The 21,045-nt window shown below is 55.2% G+C and overlaps 1 protein-coding gene across 1 annotated transcript; it reads right to left on the bottom strand.

Moving 5' to 3' along the window:
• Window positions 1-1,587: 1,587 nt before the first annotated feature.
• PIAS4 (protein inhibitor of activated STAT 4) lies at window positions 1,588-19,165 on the bottom strand. Its single transcript, XM_063403481.1, has 11 exons — window positions 19,056-19,165; window positions 15,863-16,283; window positions 11,575-11,659; window positions 10,298-10,339; window positions 9,910-10,000; window positions 9,473-9,601; window positions 8,268-8,373; window positions 5,442-5,515; window positions 4,558-4,718; window positions 2,827-2,957; window positions 1,588-2,228 (listed from the first exon to the last, which is right to left on the bottom strand). Exons 1-11 carry the CDS (start codon window positions 19,080-19,082, stop codon window positions 2,023-2,025), a joined length of 1,473 nt encoding a protein of 490 aa, XP_063259551.1. The 5' UTR covers window positions 19,083-19,165; the 3' UTR covers window positions 1,588-2,022.
• Between the last annotated feature and the right edge of the window lie 1,880 nt (window positions 19,166-21,045).

Below are 21,045 nucleotides of genomic sequence, written 5' to 3'. Positions count from 1 at the left end.
AGGGGAGGGATCACGGAAGGGTGGAGGATTTGGGGGCACTCAGAGGGGCAGGATCAAGGAAGGAAGGAGGGTTTGGGGTCTGGCAGTGCCCAGCAATGCCAAGACCCGTGGGGTCTCAGCCCAGCACTGGGCACAGGGACATCCCCCCTGCTGCCCACCCAGCCCAGCCCCTCTCCCGAGCTCCAGGGGGAAAAGCCAGCGAGGTCCAGAGCAAACCAGAGCCGGGAGGCAACAGCAAAGGCCGGGACAGAAACTCTCCAAGACAAAGTCAAAAAAGGTGACGCTTCGCAAACTCAAAAGCAACAACGTTTTACCACCAAAGAGCACAGGAGGAGCTTTGGCTCTGGGGCCAAAGGCTGGGACAGAGAAGTGGAGGGGCCGGGGCGGCGGCAGCGCCCGGGCCCTGCCCTCGCACCCGCCCGCGACGGGCTCGGGACTCAAAGAAACCTGAATTGGAGTTACCGAGGTAGTTGGCTAAAAACTGAGATTCCCCCACCCGGCATCTTCTGGAAGGACCCCCCTGCCCCGCTCCTGCTCCTGTGCCAGGTGTGGCCTGCAGGTCACTGCCAGTGACCCGAGGCTCGTCCCCAGGCCTGGGGGTGTCCTGCAGGTCACTGTCCCCAGGCCTGGGGTGTCCTGCAGGTCACTGTCCCCAGGCCTGGAGGTGTCCTGCAGGTCACTGTCCCCAGATCTGGAGGTGTCCTGCAGGTCACTGTCCCCAGGCCTGGGGTGTCCTGCAGGTCACTGTCCCCATCCCCAGGCCTGGGGGTGTCCTGCAGGTCACTGTCCCCAGATCTGGAGGTGTCCTGCAGGTCACTGTCCCCAGATCTGGAGGTGTCCTGCAGGTCACTGTCCCCAGGCCTGGGGTGTCCTGCAGGTCACTGTCCCCAGATCTGAGGTGTCCTGCAGGTCACTGTCCCCAGATCTGGAGGTGTCCCGCAGGTCACTGTCCCCAGCCCTGGGGTGTCCTGCAGGTCACTGTCCCCAGATCTGGAGGTGTCCCGCAGGTCACTGTCCCCAGCCCTGGGGTGTCCTGCAGGTCACTGTCCCCAGATCTGGAGGTGTCCTGCAGGTCACTGTCCCCAGCCCTGGGGTGTCCTGCAGGTCACTGTCCCCAGGCCTGGGGGTGTCCTGCAGGTCACTGTCCCCATCCCCAGGCCTGGGGGTGTCCTGCAGGTCACGGCCGCCGCCTCCAGAACCAACCTCAACGAAAAGGGAATGCGCAGCCCTTGTCAGTCTTCAAAAACACCAAAGTTATTGCACTTCAAAAATACAACAGATCTGTGGTTCGAGCCCTCCCCTCCCACCCCCCGCCCCCCCCATGGCTTCTGCTCAACTAAAACGAGTCACTACTGCACAAACCTCTACACTTCCCTTGGGATCGGGTTAAAATTCCAAACGTGTCTCTTTACATGAGGTGCAGAGCTGCTGCAGCTCCGAGCTAGAACCGTGCGCTGCCGAGCCGACATCGCCCCCCTGCCCCAGCCCCACCCTGCAAACCCCCCCAGCCCGGCTCACACAGCCCCCCCAGAGCCCTCCCCGCTCCCCCCTCCCGCCCCAACCCGGACTCACACGTCCAGCAAAACCTTTAGATTAATTAAGGAATGGTTAATTAACAAGAGGATCGAACTGCACACGGCTTTGGAGATGCAGGGGTGGGTGTCCTGGAGGTGTGCAGGGGATCCAGGTGAGGGAGGATCCTGCCTGGCTTAAGACACTTTCTTTACTTCAGGCTCCAGTTCAGGGTCAGGCTCTGAGTGGGGTCGTTTTCCAACCAAGAAGCAGCTCAATGGTTTTTGTTTTGTTTTGTTTGTGTCGTTTTGCGGGGTTTTTTTTTTGTTTTTTTGTTTTTTTTTTTTCTTTTTTCTCTCTCGTTTTAATGAGTAATTTGGAATAGGAAAGTCACAGGAGATGAGGGAGGGAGGGAGATGAGGTGGGAGAGGACGTTCTCCCCCTCCTCCAGTTTAATAAGCACCAGAGTATTCAAGTCTGTCCGTTGGGAATTCTGAGCCGTGGCTGCAGTCAGCAGGCAGAGACTAAACCTTTCTCGTAAGAGCAGCGTCGTTTGGGCTGGGGTCCCTCATCTTCGTCATCCTCCTCCTCCTCCTCCTCGTCGTCCTCCTCCGAGGATGAGCTGTCCAGTGTTAAATCCACAACGTCCGCAGGGGCCTTGCCGTTCTCGCCGGTGCCGTTGGGGGTGGGCAGGAGCCCGTTCACATCCGAGGAACCTGCGGGGCAGGGGGGGAGAAACACCCACTGAGCACCCCTGGGTGGGCAGGAGGGGAGAAACTCAGCACCCCTGGGTGGGCAGGAGGGGAGAAACACCCACTGAGCACCCCTGGGTGAGCAGGAGCGGGGGAAACACTCACTCAGCACCCCTGGGTGGGCAGGAGGAGTGGGGACACCCACTCAGCACCCCTGGGTGGGCAGGAGGGGTGGGAACACTCACTCAGCACCCCTGGGTGGGCAGCCTGGACAGGGGAAGGCTCCAGGGAGACTCCAGAGCCATTTCCAGAGCCTAAAGGGGAGCTGGAGAGGAACTTGGGACCAGGGATGGAGGGACAGCACACAGGGAGGGGCTGAGGGAACTGCCACAGGGAATACTGGGGAGAAATTCTTCCTTGTGTAGAAATTCTTCCTCCCTGTGAGGTGGGCAGGCCCTGGCACAGGGTGCCCATCCCTGGCAATGCCCAAGGCCAGGCTGGACAGGGCTTGGAGCAGCCTGGGACAGTGGAAGGTGTCCCTGCCATGGCACTGGATGATCCTGCGGGTCCCTTCCAACCCAAGCCGTCCTGGAATTCTGTGATTTCCCCCAGGGAGACTCACCTAGAACCAGGATTGGGCACTGGGGGCTGCAGCTGCGCTCCTTCTCGGCTCGGATGGGGCACCACGAGCCGTCCACCAGGTACTCGATCTCATCTGCATCTTCACATTCTGTCAGGATCTTGGACAGGAGCCTGCAGGGGACAGGAGGAGCTGTCACCTCTGGCGGTCAGCGGGGTGTGAGCAGGGACCCTCGTGTGAAGGGATCTGGTGCTGGCAGCCCCCAGAGTCAGGGACTTTATCCCCCATAAATCCAGCGGTGCAAACCCATCCCAGCCCTTCCTGTCCGTGCACCCAAACCATCAACTACCAGCTTAATTAGCTGCAATTAAAGACGGTTCTGCCTCTTCACCCAGTTTCCCAGGCAGGCAGCTGCTGCCCCATCCCGGGGGACATTCCCAGGGACGTTTCCAGCCAGGCTTTAGCCAAAGGTGGGATATCCTCTGGCATCGGGAACTCGGCCATCCAACAGGCAGCACTTCCCTTCCTTCCTAGTTTTATTTCCCAAATCTCCACAGCAGCCACCAGAATAACACTCCTGCAACAGGAACACCAGGAAACCATGAAAATACACCTGGAATGAGGCCCTGAGTGCAGAGAAACTGAGGACTGGCTTTACTCCCTGTGTCCCACCGTTTGCCTGAGATGTTTATTAGGAAATGCTGCTCTGCCAGGCCTCACTCCCTCCTGGACTCCAGCATTTTCCTTCAGGAGGAAGGAGAACTCCTTGTGGGAAGACTTCCAAGGTCAGGAAACCTTTGTGGCAGCCCAGAGGGAGAGTTTCAGCTTTCCCCAGCTCCTGCAGGAACTGTTCCCACAGCCAATCCCATCAGCAGCACAGCAAGCACCAAGCTGCAGCTCCCAAAGGGCCGACGAGGCCCCGAGGATCCCAGAGCTGAGCAAACACCTCCCTCCCTGCCCAGGAGCCTCTGGCTCTTGCCTGACTCCCAGCACCCAGCTGAGTGCCAGCTTCCCTCTCTCGCTTCCAGGGAATCTGGGGAGGGCTTCACCCAACAGAACTGGCATCAAACCCAGCCCTGAGCAGGGACAGAGGCCTGCTGAGCCTTCCCCAGGGACACCCTGCTCCTCCTCCTGCAGGACACGGGCACGGCTGACCCGTGGGGGTCCCACAGTCCAACCCCTCACAGCTTCCCCTTCATCCCTCCCCCGTCAGAGATCTCCAGGGAACTGGATTTTCCTGTCAGGGTTGGCCAGGGGACAAAGCAAACACGTTATCTGTGCTGAGGCTGCTCCAGCTGCCTGCAAAGCCACAGCTCCTGCATCTGCCCAGGGCCCACCACGGCAGCGACGCTGCGGGTGAGGCTGGGACAGACTGGTCTGCTCACCTGGCTGTGCTGGGGAGCTGGAGGCACCCCAAACATCCCCCAAACTCCCCCTGCTCTTGAGGGAACCTGCAGTGGAGGCCCATCACACAGCCAGGAGGGTGAGATCACTTCCCACGTGTGCTGTCCCACCAGTCCTTGGGAGCACCACGAGGTTTTTGGTGGTCCCAGCCCACAGCAGGCTCCCAACAAAGCTTCCAAACTCACCCCAAAAGTGCTGCACCACAAGCCTGTTCCCTCCCAGCACATTCCCACTTGCTCTAACACACCGAAATCGGGATATTATGCACCAACAGAATAAACTTTCAATAGTTTCAGAGTGAACTTCAACCAAGAGCTGGATGCTGCAGCCGGTGAGGAAGGGGAAAGGGCAGAGAGGTGCAAAACTCACCCATCAATGATGAGCTGGTCGTAGGGGGCAGGTTTGTCACACACAGGGCACATCCATGTGGGCTTTTTCTCATTCATCTGTAGGTAGAAGACGGCATCAAAGCACTGCAGGTGTGCACAGGTCTCGGCCCGGCACGGCACCGACAGGCGCATCTTCACCAGCTGTGGGACCAGAGAGCAGAGCATCAGCCAGGACCCCCACCCGGCCCAGGACCCCCACCCGGCCCAGAACCCCCCAGACCCCGGCAGGAAAAACATCTGAGAGCTTGCAAAGCTGCCCTGGTTTGGGTTCTCCACAAAACCAGGGTAGAACAGAGCTGGGGCTCCTTGGCTCTGGAGCAGACTGGGAGAGCTGGGTTCCAGTGCCTGAAGGGGCTCCAGGAGAGCTGGGGAGGGACAGGACACAGGGAATGGCTCCCACTGCCACAGGGTGGGAGATTGGGAAGGGATTCCTGGCTGGGAGGGTGGGGAAGGGCTGGGATGCCCAGAGGAGCTGTGGCTGCCCCATCCCCAGCAGTGTCCAAGGCCAGGCTGGAGCAGGGAAGGCTCTGGGAACACCTGAAAGCTCCTTCCAGAGCCTGAAGGGGCTCCAGGAGAGCTCAGAGGGACTTGGGACAGGACACAGGGAACAGCTTCAGGCTGCAGGAGGGTGGATTTGGGTGGGATTTTGGGAAGGAATTCCAAACTCCCTGCCTGTGAGGGTGGGGAGGGTTTGGGATGGAATTCCCACAGGAGCTGTGGCTGGGTCCCTGGCAGTGCCCAAGGCCAGGCTGGAGCAGCCTGGGGCAGCAGGAGGTGTCCCTGCCATGGCAGGGGTGGCACTGGATGGTTTTAGGTTCCCTCCAACCCAAAGTGCAGCTCCCTGATGGCCCTGCAGGCACTCACCGGACAGATGAGGGACACCCGGACGCCGGTGGTGGCGATTTCACTGTCGGGGTCCAGGCGTAGCTTCTCTTTCACTGCAGGGAGAGCAGAGCACACAGCATTTTATCAAAGCTCAGCCCCTGCCACGCTCTGCAGCACAGGGGAAGCAGCTCAGCCCAGCCCCGGGGTGTGGGGGGATCCTTTTCCCTGCCGGGGAGGGAAGGAGCACACGGGCATGGTGGGGTTCACTCCCTCCCGAGCTCTGTGGCAGCAGGATGGGGCAATGTCTGCCCCCGGCACCTCCAGCTCAGAGCAAGGGCACCCACAAGTGAGCAAACAGTCAGGCTGGGAGGGAAAACACAGCCCATCCCTCTTCCAGCAGGTTCTCAAGCTTCCTCTCAGCACTGCTGGGCTGTCCTTGGACGCCTCCTTTATTCCAGAACATTCCACAGGAACCACCAAAGGGCCCAGAGATGCCCGGGCAGACAGCTCAGAGCAAGGCAGCCACGCAAAACCAGGCCCAGCAGCCACCCAGCACGGATCTGGGAAGAATCAGACGAGAGGAAAGGAGGAATCCTGCCCCTGCTGCTGCAGCCTGGAAGGAAAGCCCAGAGGAGCAGCAGGGAAATCAAAGCAAGCAGCAGATGGGCAGGTCCCACGTGTGCAGGTCCCACAGCAAGGTGCAAAAATCAACAAAATGAGCTTTGAGCTGCGCCCCAAGTCCTGAGGAGGAGCTGCTGCTCCCACTGCTGCCTGCAGCTGCCTCTGACACTTCCATCACTGTTTTTCTTTGGAGCAAGTCAAGCATTTCTTTTGACCTTTTCAGATCATAACAAGATGTCTCCAGACAATGAGGCTACATGCAGCTCTGCAACACCCAGCTTTAATTAGAGAGTGACTTCTCAGATGTGAAATTCCCAGGAGATTACAAGATTTGGGCTTGTTTTCCTCACATTAGGAGTCTTTTCATCCAAGCTTAATTTTTTATGAAGTTCTTTGTAAGAGCCTTCTCTGTGCATCAATTACTGGGAGACATGGGAAGGAGAATTTTCTAGGATCTCCTGATCAGGATTTTGGATCCAAAGCCAGAACCTGTTCCTGTATTAACTTCTGCAGAATTCTATGCAAAGGAAGATGAGTCAGCAGTGAGATGTGACTGAAGTCAAAGGGCAGCTTCAGTGACAGGGAATTATTTGCAGAGCAGACCAGAGCTAGAAAAGCAAAGTTTAGGAGCTCCTCAGGTTGGCCAGTTCCGGATATCCAAACAACTTCCAAGCATTAAAACACAAAGGACCTGATGTAAGACACTGCTCTTATTTGGCTTTATTTAAAGTCACCAAATACAACTGATCCCTGCCCAAAATCCAGGTGTCTGCAGGCTGGGTACACCTGGAATTACACCTGCCCTGTGAACTACAGTGCACCTCCAGGACTGACAGGCTGAGGAAGCTCAGCCTGGAGAAGAGAAGGTTCAGTGGAGCCCTCCCAGCAGCGCTCCAGTCCCTGGAGGGGCTCCAGGGCTGCTGGAAAGGGGCTCCTCATCAGAACTGTGACAGGAAAAGGGGGAATGGCTTCAAGAGGGGGAAATTGAGGTTAAGATGAGCAGGAGAAACCCTGGCAGGGTGGGCAGGCCCTGGCACAGGTGCCCAGAGCTGTCCCTGGATCCCTGGCAGTGCCCAAGGCTGGGCTGGACGGGGTTTGGAGCACCCTGGGACAGGGGGAGGTGTCCCTGCCATGACAGGGGTGGCACTGGATGGGATTTAAGGTCCTTCCAACCCAAACCATCCTGGGATTCCCTGACAGTTTCTTATCCTTGGGAAGAGTTTTCCAGGATCTGGACAGTTCTAAAGATCATCAGGATGACGAGATCAATTCTCCCATGCAGAACTCAACAATGATAAGGTTTTCTCCAGCAACGTGAAAAATTGGGAATCTTCCACACTTGTGAGCTCCAAGTCAGATTCCACCTTGGCAAGGTAATTCCCCCTCATTTCCAGTTTTACATGTGCCTCATACCAGGAGGATTTACCTGAGTGGTGTGGGATAAGCATCTCTTCTCTGAAGCTCTCAAGGCATATCAAAGTGCTGCTGGTGACATCCCAGTGCCACCCCACGGCCTCGCAGGGACTGGGACAGCAGGACACTGTCACCAAGGTCCAGAAACCTCCTCTGGAAATCCCCGTGCTGCTCACACTGACCCAGCTGAAGGCCTGAAGCCCCTCCAGCCACAACGACACCGGCACAAATCCTAAATGCAACTACAGAGCCACGGCTTTGGGGTGAGCTGCCACGGCTTTGGGGTGAGCTGCCACGGCTTTGGGGTGAGCTGCCACGGCTTTGGGGGAGCTGCCACGGCTTTGGGGTGAGCTGCCACGGCTTTGGGGTGAGCTGCCACGGCTTTGGGGTGAGCTGAGCTGCCACGGCTTTGGGGTGAGCTGCCACGGCTTTGGGGAGAGCTGCCACGGCTTTGGGGTGAGCTGCCACGGCTTGGGGGTGAGCTGCCACGGCTTTGGGGTGAGCTGCCACGGCTTTGGGGTGAGCTGCCACGGCTTTGGGGTGAGCTGCCACGGCTTTGGGGTGAGCTGCCACAGCTTTGGGGTGAGCTGCCACGGCTTTGGGGTGAGCTGCCACGGCTTTGGGGTGAGCTGCCACAGCTTTGGGGTGAGCTGCCACGGCTTGGGGGTGAGCTGCCACGGCTTTGGGGTGAGCTGCCACGCCTCACACACAGCTCAGCGACTCTGTTCAGATAAAAAGGGGGGTTTATGTGGCTGCAGGGAAGCAGAGGTGGGGATGGTGGTGGTTATTCCCCAGCAGGCTCTGCACACAGGCCCTCCCTGAGCCACTCACCCAGCGCTTTGCAGAGCTCCGGGTGCTTGATGCCGATGGTTTTCAACCTCTGCAGCAGCTCTGCCGAGGTCATCTGCCGCACCAGGTACAGCCCCACCGAGTAGCTCTGGGGAGAGAGGGGGGAGAGCGTCAGGGGGCTGCTCTGGGGGCACCCTGGGGGGCTCAGGGCGCTCCCTGGAGGGCTCTGAGGGCTCCCTGAGGGTTCTGTATGTTCCCTGGGGGGGCTCTGGGGGCTCCCCAGGGGGCTCTGGGGCTCTTTGAGGGGCTCTGGGGGCTCCCTGAGGGCTCTGGATGTTCCCTGGGGGGCTCTGGGTGCTGCCTGGGGGGCTCAGGGGGCTCTCCGGGGGCTCTGGGCGCTCCCTGGGGGCCTCTGGGCGCTCCCGGGGGGCTCTGGATGTTCCCTGGGGGGCTCTAGGGGCTCTTTGGGGGGCTCTAGGGGCTCCCTGGGGGGCTCAGGGCTCTCCCTGGGGTGCTCTGGGCCCTCCCCGGGGGGCTCAGGGGGCTCTTTGGGGGGCTCTGGGGGCTCCCTGGGGTGCTCTGGGCACTCCCTGGGTGCTCAGGGGGCTCCCTGGGGCACTCTGGGGGCTCCTGGAGGGCTTTGGATGTTCCCTGGGGGGCTCTGGGCACTCCCTGGGGGGCTTTGGATGTTCCCTGGGGGGCTCTGGGTGCTCCTGGGGGTGCTCAGGAGGCTCCCCGGGGTGCTCAGGGGGCTCCCTGGGTGCTCTGGGCGCTCCCGGGGGGCTCTGGATGTTCCCTGGGGGGCTCTAGGGGCTCTTTGGGGGGCTCTAGGGGCTCCCTGGGGGGCTCAGGGCTCTCCCTGGGGTGCTCTGGGCCCTCCCCGGGGGGCTCTAGGGGCTCTTTGGGGGGCTCTGGGCGCTCCCTGGGGTACTCAGGGGGCTCCCCGGGGTGCTCAGGGGTCTCCCCAGGGGGCTCTAGGGGCTCTTTGGGGGGCTCTGGGCACTCCCTGGGTGCTCAGGGGGCTCCCTGGGGCACTCTGGGGGCTCCTGGAGGGCTTTGGATGTTCCCTGGGGGGCTCTGGGCACTCCCTGGGGGGCTCTGGATGTTCCCTGGGAGGCTCTGGGCACTCCCTGGGGGGCTTTGGATGTTCCCTGGGGGGCTCTGGGTGCTCCTGGGGGTGCTCAGGAGGCTCTCCAGGGGGCTCTGGGGGCTCTTTGGGGGGCTCTGGGTACCCCCCAGGCTCTCACCTTGCCGTAGTTGCCCCAGGTGACCGTGATGCGGTTGGTGGCCGCTGACAGGTACATGAGGTGGGTGAGGTTGATGGGCCTGCAGGGCCGCTTGGGTTCCACCCCGGGTTTGTTGGAGGGGTAGTAGCCCTAGAGAAGGAAGGTGAAATACAGGTAATTATTTTTTACTCAAGGTACATCCATTGATGAGCTGCATTAAATTCCACTCAGCCCCAGGTCTCAGGGATGGGGGGAAGGAGCTGAACACAGCAGGAGCACAAAGTGAACAGGGATCGAGCCTTTACACAGAACAGTTCTTTAACAACATGGCTAGTCCATTAAAAATTAGCTTTCAACTAAACACTGCACTCCTGCAGTCTGGCATTTATCAGAAAGGCAATTTCCTTCTGAACTCCACAAATTTCCCCCCAGCTCCCCTCCCCAGCCCCCGTCCTCACCGGCACGGAGCAGTAGCTGTGGTTCACCTTGACGGCGATGTTGGGAGGGTACTGGTCCTCCTGAGGGGAACTGGTGTCTGTGTAGCAGATTCTGGGCAGGAAGAACACATCCCATAATATCCCAATGCTCTGCACAGCCCCAGCTCCCACAGCCCCATCCCAATCCCCACCCAAATCCAGGCTCCCTCAGCAGGGCCCATCCAGGTGGGACCCTGCTCTTTCTGCTCCAGGTTCAAAAGTGGAGTTTGAGATGCTCCCGTGAGGCCCAGGAACAAAAAGTTCCCTGGAAATTCTCTCAGGAGCCATGAAATCCATGCTGGAACTTGCTGGAACATTCCCTCCTCCCCTGCTCTGCCCCTGATGTCCAATGAACCCAGCCCAGACCTACCTGAGCACCACCTGAACCGATTTCACGCCGGGTTGCAACTCCCTGGTAAATGAAAGAACAGAAACTTCACATTAATTATGTTAAAACCATGAGTAATTATATCCACATTAATTATATCCATATTAATTATATCCATATTAATTATATCCATATTAATTATATCCATATGAATTATATCCATAATTTGGATATCCAGAACATATGTTAAAAACATAATCCCTACCCCCCAAAACATCACCCAAACCAGCTGCCAGACTCAAGAACTTCAGCTGTTCCAATTTTTTTAAATTTTAAAAAAATTACCTCACAGAACTTTATTTAAATTGTACAATTCCCCCTGCAAATATCAATGGTCCTGTAATTATTTTTTTTCTTTTTGCCTGATGCACCAACCCACAGCTTTTCTCTGGGTTTTTAAAACTGCTCAGGTGCCTTCTGGTGATTTGTGAGAATTTATGAAAACTGGGTTTTAAGGTCAGGTTTACCTGACAGTGTTCAAGGCTCCCTGTGTTTAATTATTCAGCTGGAGCTGCTCATGCAAACCAAGGGACTGAATATTAAGGTCCCACTGTGAATATTGCAACCTCCACCAGGGCTATTCCTGACAGGATTTTAACTGGAATCAGGAATGCCATGGAAGACAAAACAAGGGTATTTCATCAGGAGACAAAATAACCAAGATATTCTTCCTCTGGCTCTTTATTTTATGATAAAGAGAAACATTTAAAGGTTTTATGTTGAGTTTTTGGAGCGTTCTTCTGCCTGAAGGGAGCAGGTCAGCCAAGAGGAAACCTCCCTGCCTGCACTGGCACCTCTGAGGGGAGCCTTTGTTCAACTCCAAAGTTGCAAATCTGCCAGAGGTCAGGGTAAATCCTAATCCCAGCTGTTTCCTCGGGCAGCTCCTGCAGCCTCCTCCCCACCAAGGAAGTTTCCTTTCAGATGCAAACAGCCCCACACTCTGCCTTTTGAACCTGGCACGCAGACACTCACACCACAGCAGAGAATTGAGGTCATCCATGATTTCATCCCCTTTTCCTGCCCCAGTGCACCGGGGGGAGATTAGAGCAGCACAAGGGAAACTTAAGGACCTGAAGGGGTGAATTTGCAGCTCCCACTCCCCCCAAAGCTCTTTGCTTTACACGAGGAGCAGCCTGATGTCCTCACACAAATCCTGTTTCCTTGCAGAGAACAAAAGCTTCTACAGGCAGGGAACACGGAGGAATTGTGGAATGATGCAGCTGCATTTTCTTGAACTGTTAATACCCAGAGAGGAGTACCTGGAATTTCTGATCAGCTCCACCTGTCTCGGTGTTAATGCAAAAATGCAGGGGCTTTCCTGGAGCTTCTCATTATTCTGTGGAACTGAGGAAGGAAGAGAAGAGCGTCCATCAAACTGAGAACAGCAGCTCTGAGCACGAGGTGATTGTTATGCTCTGTTTATCTCCCAGTCTGCTTTTCTCCCACACCCTGGAATTCCAGTTTTCACCTGTTTTGGGAATTCTGCTTTGATTAGAGCTTTGCTCATTTGCTGCTCGCTGTTCAGTACAACCAGCACGGGTTTGGGATTGGATTTTTCTCTGTTTTTAAATGATTTTTTCCTCCCCTCAGACAATTCAAGGTCTATCAGCTCACCACAGCAGTGGTGTCAGTGTGACCACATCCTCAAGAAGCCCAGGAGGAGACCTGAGCCTGACACAAAAGCCCAAACCCAACCAGACTGAGCAGGCGGGCTCTGGAAAAGAAAGAAAACAACCCCAGCAACAAAAAAGATTAGCTCAGATAATAAAAAAGCAACACAAAAAGCAGCTGGAAGAGACAAAACAGGACTTCCAACCCCCTGACCTTGAGGGTGGGACAGCAGCTCACCCTCAGAGAGGCTTAACAAGAACCCAGCATTAACTGTGGCCTTTTGCACACTGATAATTTTAACATCAAGTGCATTTAATGTGGGGAAAATGAAGCTTGAGACGTGGGAAACTTTTGTTGCAGCCTTTCAATCCAAACACGTTTTATTTTTGGTTTTGTGTCTCTAAGCAAAGTTCAGAGCCCGAGCTGCCGAAAGTCACGGGAGGAACACAAAGAGGAAGTGCTAAAACAGCTTTTTCAAAATTATTTAGCGAGAATTGGGTGTTTTGCTCTGCCTCACTGCCACTGCACGGTTATTCAAAGGCAACAGGATTCCAGAAGTAGGAAAGTGCATGAAAAAGAGGAGATGAAGGAAGGATAAAACCTCAGCAGCTCTTGGAAGATCTGGTGACAACTTGAGTCACTCCAGGTGCTTCCCTTTGGTCCCTTTTCTGCTTTCACATGCAAATGGAGCTTCCAAAAATAAATTTTAAAAGTAAGAATTAAGATATCTTTATGGAACTTTTGTTTAATTCCAGTTTCCGTGCAAATATCTCCTGACAAAAACAGCCAGCAGAAAATAAAGCATTGCAGGAGGTATTTTTAGCAAGTGATGACTGACAAGGACAATAACAAAAAGTAATTTAAATGTTTCTGATTAAGGAACTGTCCATAAATCCAGTCCTGCTGATTGTTCAGCCACACAAAGACAAAGCAAACCTGATTAGGAACAGTAAGGAGCTGCTCATGGTTTATTTTTGCATTTATATCAGCTCACCCTTCCTTTATACAAAAATCAAAATGCTGCTGGAAAAGAAGCCCAAAAGCTGGGAGGGGCAAGCTCAGGGCACCTGAGCAGGTGTGAGGGCTGAACTTCTGCTGGGGCCCAGCTCCTCCTGGAGAAACAGAAACCTCTGTGGAGGAAAAGCAGCAGGAAAAGAAAAGCAGGAAAAGAAAAGCAGAAGGAAAAGCAGGAGGAAAAGCAGGAGGAAAAGCAGGAGGAAAAGCAGCAGGAAAAGCAGCAGGAAAAGAAAAGCAGGAAAAGAAAAGCAGCAGGAAAAGAAAAGCAGGAGGAAAAGAAAAGCAGGAAAGGAAAAGCAGGAGGAAAAGCAGGAAAAGAAAAGCAGGAAAAGAAAAGCAGCAGGAAAAGCAGAAAAGCAGCAGGAAAAGCAGCAGGACAAGCAGCAGGAAAAGAAAAGCAGGAAAAGAAAAGCAGCAGGACAAGCAGCAGGACAAGCAGCAGGAAAAGAAAAGCAGGAGGAAAAGCATCAGGACAAGCAGCAGGAGCCCTGCAGGGAGCGGGGTGGCCCCGGGAGGTGTCACCTACCCCGGGGAGAGGCTGCACTAACGAGCCCTCGGTTCTGAGCTGGTGCAGGGGAGCTTTAATGACAATTTAGAACAAAACCTGGAGCTCCCAGCGAGTGCATCCAGGCTCTTCTGTCTCTGGGTGCTTCCCCCTCTTGGGAATTTGTTTTCCTTCAAAACCCCACGTTGGAATTGCTGACTGTCACACATTTAACACTGAACAAACCATTCCTCACGCAATTATAGTGTTTGAGCTCGACTCTGTCACCGCTCAGCTGTTTTGTCACAGCATTAATGCCTTCAAATGAGGAAGAAATTAAATAAAATCTGACTAATTAGTCCTTTTTCTTTTTGTTTCTGCACAATCAAATCTTCATCTATTTTCTTCCTCCAAGCCACAACAAATATCTGTTCAGCAAAGCCAGACCAGCTCGAGTTGTAGAATCATTTGGTAGAGAATTCTGACATTACCACCTGAATTTATGAGACACTCAGCAGAACACAACTCCTCTGGACACGCTGGATTTGCTACCAGAACATTCTATTTAACATCAGCTAACAGTATTCTTTGTTTCTCCAAACTAAAATAATGAAAAGTCAGTCTCCACACCTCAGGGAAAAAAAGCTTTTCTTCCAGTTTTACTGGTTACCCCTCAAAACACACACAGATAACTGAGACAGGCACAAAAAATAGACAAAAATACAGCTTGAGGTGTCTTTTATCCACTGGATGCTTCAGGTCAGGGATTTTTCATGCTGAAAACCAACATTAATGTAGAATATGGCTCCATAATCCACACGAACCAAACAAGGTGAGTTCCATGCCAAAGTGACCCATTCCAGGTCTGAGGAGAATTCCCAGGATTTGGGTTTGGATTGGGAGGGACCTGAAGGATCATCCCACAGGCAGGGACACCTTCCACTGTCCCAGGGTGCTCCAAGGTGTCCCAGGGCAGCCACAGCTCCTCCTTCCCCGTGCCAGGGCCTCCCCACCCTCACAGGGAAGAGCTGCTCCCCAATATTCCCTCTAAATCCCTCCTTTTTTCAAACCATTCCCCCTTCCCAGCACTCTCCCTCTGTGTAAAAAGCTGCTCTCCCTCTTTCATCAGCCTCCTTTAAGCACTGGCAAGCCTGGAGATAAATATTCCTCTAAATTCCGAGCACGAGGGGAGAGAGGAGGAGTCTCAGCACCACATCCACCAGCCTCTCCTGGCACATGACTCCAGAGAAAACACAGGTTTTAGGGAAAACAAAGTTTTTATCAACGCAAATGAAACCCTGGAAACTCAGATTTCAAGGTTTTAGACTACAGTAATGTGTGTAGGGCAATATGGAGGATTTAGGGTGTAGGCTGAGTCCTTCTTCTTCACGGGTTTGGGTGGTTTATTTTCTAATTGGGTGAAAAGGTCTGCACTGCACACCTTTGGTTATTGGGCTAAAAATCAAAACAATGTAGGTGCTACCTCGTTCCTGGACAGTTTGTGCTTAAGAAGATGGAGATGTGGTCTCATTTTTGGACAGTTTGTGCTTAAGAAGATGGAGATGTGGTTCTTGGACAGTTTGTGCTTAGGAAGGTGCAGATATTGTCTCATTTTTGGACAGTTTGTGTTTAAGAAGGTGCAGATGTGGTTCCTGGACAGTTTGTGCTTAAGAAGATGGAGATGTGTCTCATTTTTGGACAGTTTGTGCTTAAGAAGGTGCAGATGTGGTTCTTGGTCAGTTTGTGCCTATAAAGATGGAGATGTGGTCTCATTTTTGGACAGTTTGTGCTTAAGAAGGTGCAGATATTGTCTCATTTTTGTACAGTTTGTGCCTAAGAAGACGCAGATGTAGTTCCTGGACACTTTATGTTTAAGAAGGTGCAGATATTGTCTCATTTTTGTACAGTTTGTGCTTAAGAAGGTGCAGATATTGTCTCATTTTTGGACAGTTTAAGAAGGTGCAGATATGGCCTCATTTTTGGACAGTTTAAGAAGGTGCAGATATGGTCTCATTTTTGGACCATTTGTGCCTAAGAAGATGCAGATGTGGTTCCTGGACACTTTATGTTTAAGAAGGTGCAGATATTGTCTCATTTTGTACAGTTTGTGCCTAAGAAGGTGCAGATGTAGTTCCTGGACACTTTATGTTTAAGAAGGTGCAGATATGGTCTCATTTTTGTACAGTTTGTGCCTAAGAAGGTGCAGATATTGTCTCATTTTTGGACAGTTTGTGCCTAAGAAGGTGCAGATATTGTCTCATTTTTGTACAGTTTGTGCTTAAGAAGACGCAGATGTAGTTCCTGGACACTTTATGTTTAAGAAGGTGCAGATGTGGTCTCATTTTTGTACAGTTTGTGCTTAAGAAAACGCAGATGTCATTCCTGGACACTTTATGCCTCACAACCCCTCATGAAGACAAACCCCCCACACTCACCTAACTCCGTGGGCTTCAGCAGCTCGTCCAGCGTGGTGTAGAAGGGCAGCTTCACCAGGCGCACCTCGGCCTTGGCCACTTTGGGGGGCAGCCTGCCCAGTCCGTTCAGGTATTTGCCGTACAGGGCCGGGTAGTCGATGCCGGCGCCGGGCAGGGTCCGGCCCACGGCGCTGCCGCGGTCGTAGGACGAGTGCAGGGGCAGCGCCTCGGCGCGGTGCGGCGCCGGCGCCGCCTCCGAGCCCTTCTTGTTGTACCGAGTCTCGTAGAGCTCCTTGATCTTCTTGAACACCTCGGGGCTGCAGTCGAACTGCACCAGCTGCAAAGCTCGGGTCACTAGCTCGTGTTTTAGTCCGCTTTTACTCCTGCCAACAAAACCCAGCAACATCTGAAGATCTGAGACTCGGAAACTCATCACCATGTTCTGGGGGATAAAAAATTAAAAGATGTTCTCATAGTTATAAAAGGCAAAGGTGCAGTTCTCACTTTATAACTACAAGGCAAGACGTTAAAAATTCCCACTCGAAGAAAGACCCCAAACCCTCTGCTGTCACCTGGTTTTGGTGCCCAGTTCTTGTTTGAGCAACACAAAGACAGAGAGCGCACACTGAAACATCACCTGAATGACAAAATCACCAGCACAGCCATCAAATGACTCGAAAATCCCTTTGACAGATGCTAAGCATCCTCAAGGCAGCTCAGCTGGCAGCAGGAGCGACCTCAAAAGATCTAAACCAAGAGGCCTCACTGGTGGAAGAGCTCATGAGCTCCTTCACCAGCCTGAGGCACCCAAAATCCCCAGGGAAACACGGAAAACTTCATCCCAAAAGGTGTCAGTGCAAGGCACGGGAAGGAAATCACTGAGCTGGGTGAGGCTGAGGTGAAGTGGGGCCACCAGGCCTGGGTTTCTGGATGGGAAAACCCCTCCAGAATCCTCCCTGCACCCACAGGATCTTTTAAAAAACACATATTTCAGAGCATGGAAGGATATTCAGATTATTAGAGAGCAGTGTGTTCCCAGCACAACAATGGGAAGCCCTTCCCTGTGCTCCCAGGCAGGAGCTGCCCTGGTGTCACGTTGGAATTATCAATTCCAGTGTCTGATAAGCAGCAAAACCCAGCTCAGCCTCCCAAAATTCCCTCTCTGTGCCAATTCAGCAGAGTCAAAGGCCACAAGGCAACTTCCCGTAATAAACCAGGAATTCTTCCTCTTAAACCCACAGCTCCAGGTTGGCATTTCAGTTCCCTAAACAACAAACAGCCTTAAAATTGAAAAAAACCCACCCAGTTTGGAAAATTCAACTTGCCCTGGAAATAAACTTGGTAGATATCCAAACATATTCACTCCACATCCTTCCTGGTTTGTGGGGAATATGGGAATTCAAGAAGAAATTCCACTAAAAACAACCCCAGCAGCAAAGATCCAGCAGATCTTCCCCATCCTCTACTCTAGGCTTGAATTAATAATTAAAAAGAAAGTATAAAAGATAATCTAAGAATCTGATCATTTCCTCGAATAAACCAGCTACAGATTATATTTTTTCTTTAATTAAGAAAACTACAACTGTTTCCAGAAACATTTCACAGCCACTTTTGGATGTGTGGGAATTAGATGAGCGAGAAAATGCCATTTGATTTTCTCCTTTTCCCTTACATATGTCATTTAATCTGAAAACCCAAAAGCTGTTATGTCACTGTCTGTAGTTAGAACTTCTGGGAGTCGTGATGAGTCCCAAAATATCCCTGACGAGGGGAAAAAAGACTGATGACTAGAGAGGGGAGAAAAGATGTTTAATTGCCAGAAAATCGGGATTTCAGAGCTCTGGATTCTGCTCTGCTCCACCAGACACCGCCTGTGAAACCCCAAAGAAATCTACTTTGTGCCTCAGTTTTCTTCAACTAAAAAACAGAGTCGGGATCATTAAGGTTGGAAAAGACCTCCAAGATCACGGAGCCTGATCAAATCCCACCAGGATCATTAAGCTGTGTTACGAAATGGAGACACTGATGCTCTCCCCGAGGGATTTGAGGATAAAAGGTGTATTTGCAAAGATAAATTCATCAAGACCCAGCAGGAGGAGGCACCAGGGCATCCCAGGAGCACAGGAGCAATTCCTCCTGTGGGAATCGCTCCTGGAGCCCCTCACCCAGGACTCCGGGGGTGGAGAGCAGAGCTGGAGCCCAGAGTTCCCATTTTGAAGGAATTAATGCCCAGCAGGACGATGAGATTTGAGCAGCAACACAACAACAAACCCCGGACAAAGCGAACCGAGGGCTGGACCTGGCCCGTGCGAGCAGCGAGCACATGGACTGCGGGATCCCCACACTCCGGGGTGTCCCTCCTCTCTGGAACCCTCCTGTGGGACGGCTCAGACCCCACCAAAAACCCCTGGGACGACCACAATGAACTTCCCAAATGCCTGGGAAGCGCGTTCTCCCCGCTGGAATAGCAGGGGGAAGGCAGAGCCTCCCTCAAAAAGCCTTTCCCGTTGGGATTCCTGAGCCATCCAGCCCCATCCCTGCCGAGGAGCTGCTCCTGCGGGCGGGGAGCGCTGCCCGGGGGTCGCTTCCTTGCGAACACCTCCAGGGAACGCTCCCCGGCCGCTGCCGCTGCTCCTGAACCGGCCCCGGCAGCGGCAGCCCCCGGCCGCTCCCGGCTCCCACAGAGGCACCAGAGCACCGCGATCCCGAGGGGAACGGGAAAACCTCCCGGTCCCGTCCCCCGGGGCTGAAGCGAGGCACAAACCGCCTCGGAAACACAACTGCCAAGCGTGGATTTGCTTCACCTCACCCCAGAGGGGCCCTGGGGCCGCCCGTGCCCCCGGCAGCGGCCGTGGCAGCGGCTGCCCCGACCCGCGCCCGCCGGACAGCTCCACAGCGAGCCGCCCCACCCCCGGAGCGGGCAGCGGGCAGCTCCAGCGAGCCTTAACCCCGGGAATTAGCGAGGGAGGCCCGGCGCGGGGGCAGCCCCGAGGTGGGCGGGCAGCACCGGGGGCCGGTTCGGCCCCGGGAGGTCCGGTGGGGGCTGCGGCCCTGAGGCCGGGGCGGGGCAGTCTCTGAGGTAAAAATCTAAGAGGGCGGCCCCGGAGCGCCGCCCCCGCGGTTCGCGGCGCCGCCCCCCGCCGTCTCTTCGCGCCGGGAGCCGCCCGGTGCCGGCCGGGCCCCGCGGGCGGGGCGGCGGCGCCGCTTCCCTCACCTTCGCCTCCACCAGCTCCGCCGCCATCTTGGGCCTCCAGCGTCCACCGCGCCGGGCGCCGCCGCCGGGTCACGTGACGCCCTCGCGCCGGGGGTGGGCGGGTCCGCGCCTCCAGCGCCGCCCAATCGTCGCGCGCGCTCCCAGCGCACGGCCACGCCCCCCCGAGCCACGCCCCTGCAGGCCACGCCTCCCCGGGAGTCTTAAAGGGGCCGCGCTCCGCAAACCGGGGGCGCACCGGGGGGACAGCGGCGGGAGCGGGGACGGGAGCGGCGGGGGCGGGGATGGAGGCGGCCCCGCGAGCACTGCGGGAGGGGGAGCGGGTGGGCGGGCGGTGGGTGCTGCCCCCAAGATGGCGGCAGGTGGGTGCCCCGGGGCAGGGCAGGGCCCGGTGGGCTCGGCCCGAGGCTCCTCCGCCGTCCCGGGGCCCTGCGGGCCGTCCCCGGTGAAAAGGGAGGCGCTGAGGGGCTCCCGGAGAAGGCTGCGCTCTGGGAGAGGAGGGATGGGGATGGGGATGGGGATGGGGATGGGGATGGGGATGGGGAAGGGGATGGGGATGGGGATGGGGATGGGGATGGGGATGGGGAAGGGGATGGGGATGGGGATGGGGATGGGGATGGGGATGGGGATGGGGATGGGGATGGGGATGGGGATGGGGATGGGGAGGGGTCCCGGTGCCCCGGTTCCCGGGGAAGGGAGGTCGGGGGAGGGGGATCTCCTGGCCAAGATTCGCTCCGTGGCAGTGACATCCCAGAGACCCCCCAGGCCTCCTCCGCCGGTCAGTGTTTGTGTCCCCTTCTGCTTGTTAACTCATTGGTTATTAAAAACACCTTTTATATAATGATAATAATAATAAATATAAGTATATTGCAGTTTGCAGCTTTTTCCTGATAGGCAGCTCCAATCTCCGCTCTGGTAGCAGGGACAGGAGCCAGGGAAGGGCTGGGGCTGTGCCAGGATTTGGAATGGAGCTCAGGGAAAGGTTCTTCCTCCAAGGGTGGTGGGCACTGCCCAGGCTCCCCTGGGCTTGGGCACAGCCCCAAGGCTGCCAGAGCTCCAGGAGCCTTTGGAGAGTGCTCTGGGACACGGTGGGATTGCTGGGGTGTCTGTGCAGGGCCAGGGGTTGGACGGGATGATCTTCAGGGTAACTCCAGTGTTTGGGGTGAAACGCTGCACTGGGAGAGGTTTTCCAGCACTTTCTTCTCCTTGTCTTCAACCCCGCTAAGTAATTAAACAAAAGGCAATTAACAGTTTCTCAGGAAGAGCTGGATGTTAATCAGGTTTCCCACTTTTCCCTTCTAGGCTGGCAAAAGCCAGGGTTGGTGCTAAAAACCCACCAGATCTCTATGGAAACCCCAAAGGCCAATCATTCATCCTGTCACAGTGTGAGAACGGGACCCAAATCCCTCCTGGGTGTAGCTCCATCGCCGTCCCTGCCTCACACAGACAGGCTGGGAACCTGCTGGGAATTTGGGAGCTGCCGGTGAGGTGATGTGGGGATTAAGGCTGAGAGAATTGGGATTGTTCAGCCTGGAGAAGAGAAGCTTTGGGGTGAGCTCATAGAGGCCTTCAGGACCTGAAGGGACCCCACAAGAAACATCAAGAGAGACTTTGGATAAGGGATGGAGGGACAGGACACAGGGTACGGCCTCCAGTGCCAGAGGACAGGGTTAGATGGGATATTGGGAGGGAATTCCACCCTGACAGGCCCTGGCACAGGGTGCCCAGAGCAGCTGTGTCCTGGCAGTGCCCAAGGCCGGGCTGGACAGGGTTTGGAGCAGCCTGGGACAGCGGAGGTGTCCCTGCCATGGCAGGGGTGGCACTGGATATTCCCCCTCGTCCCTTCCCATCCAAACCATTCCATGACTCCGTGAGCTCTGTGAGCTCTATCGCCAGTGAGGGGCCGGCTCGGAGCCCGGGCTGCGGCTCTGCCAGCCCCGGTGACACCGAGCGGGCTCTGCCAGCCCCGGTGACACCGAGCGCGGCCGGGGGG

This window comes from Prinia subflava, chromosome 8, assembly GCF_021018805.1.
Source record: "Prinia subflava isolate CZ2003 ecotype Zambia chromosome 8, Cam_Psub_1.2, whole genome shotgun sequence".
Taxonomy (NCBI): Eukaryota; Metazoa; Chordata; class Aves; order Passeriformes; family Cisticolidae; genus Prinia; species Prinia subflava.
The sequence above is the reverse complement of the archived record's forward strand: the minus strand, read 5'-3'. Positions and strand labels throughout refer to the sequence as shown.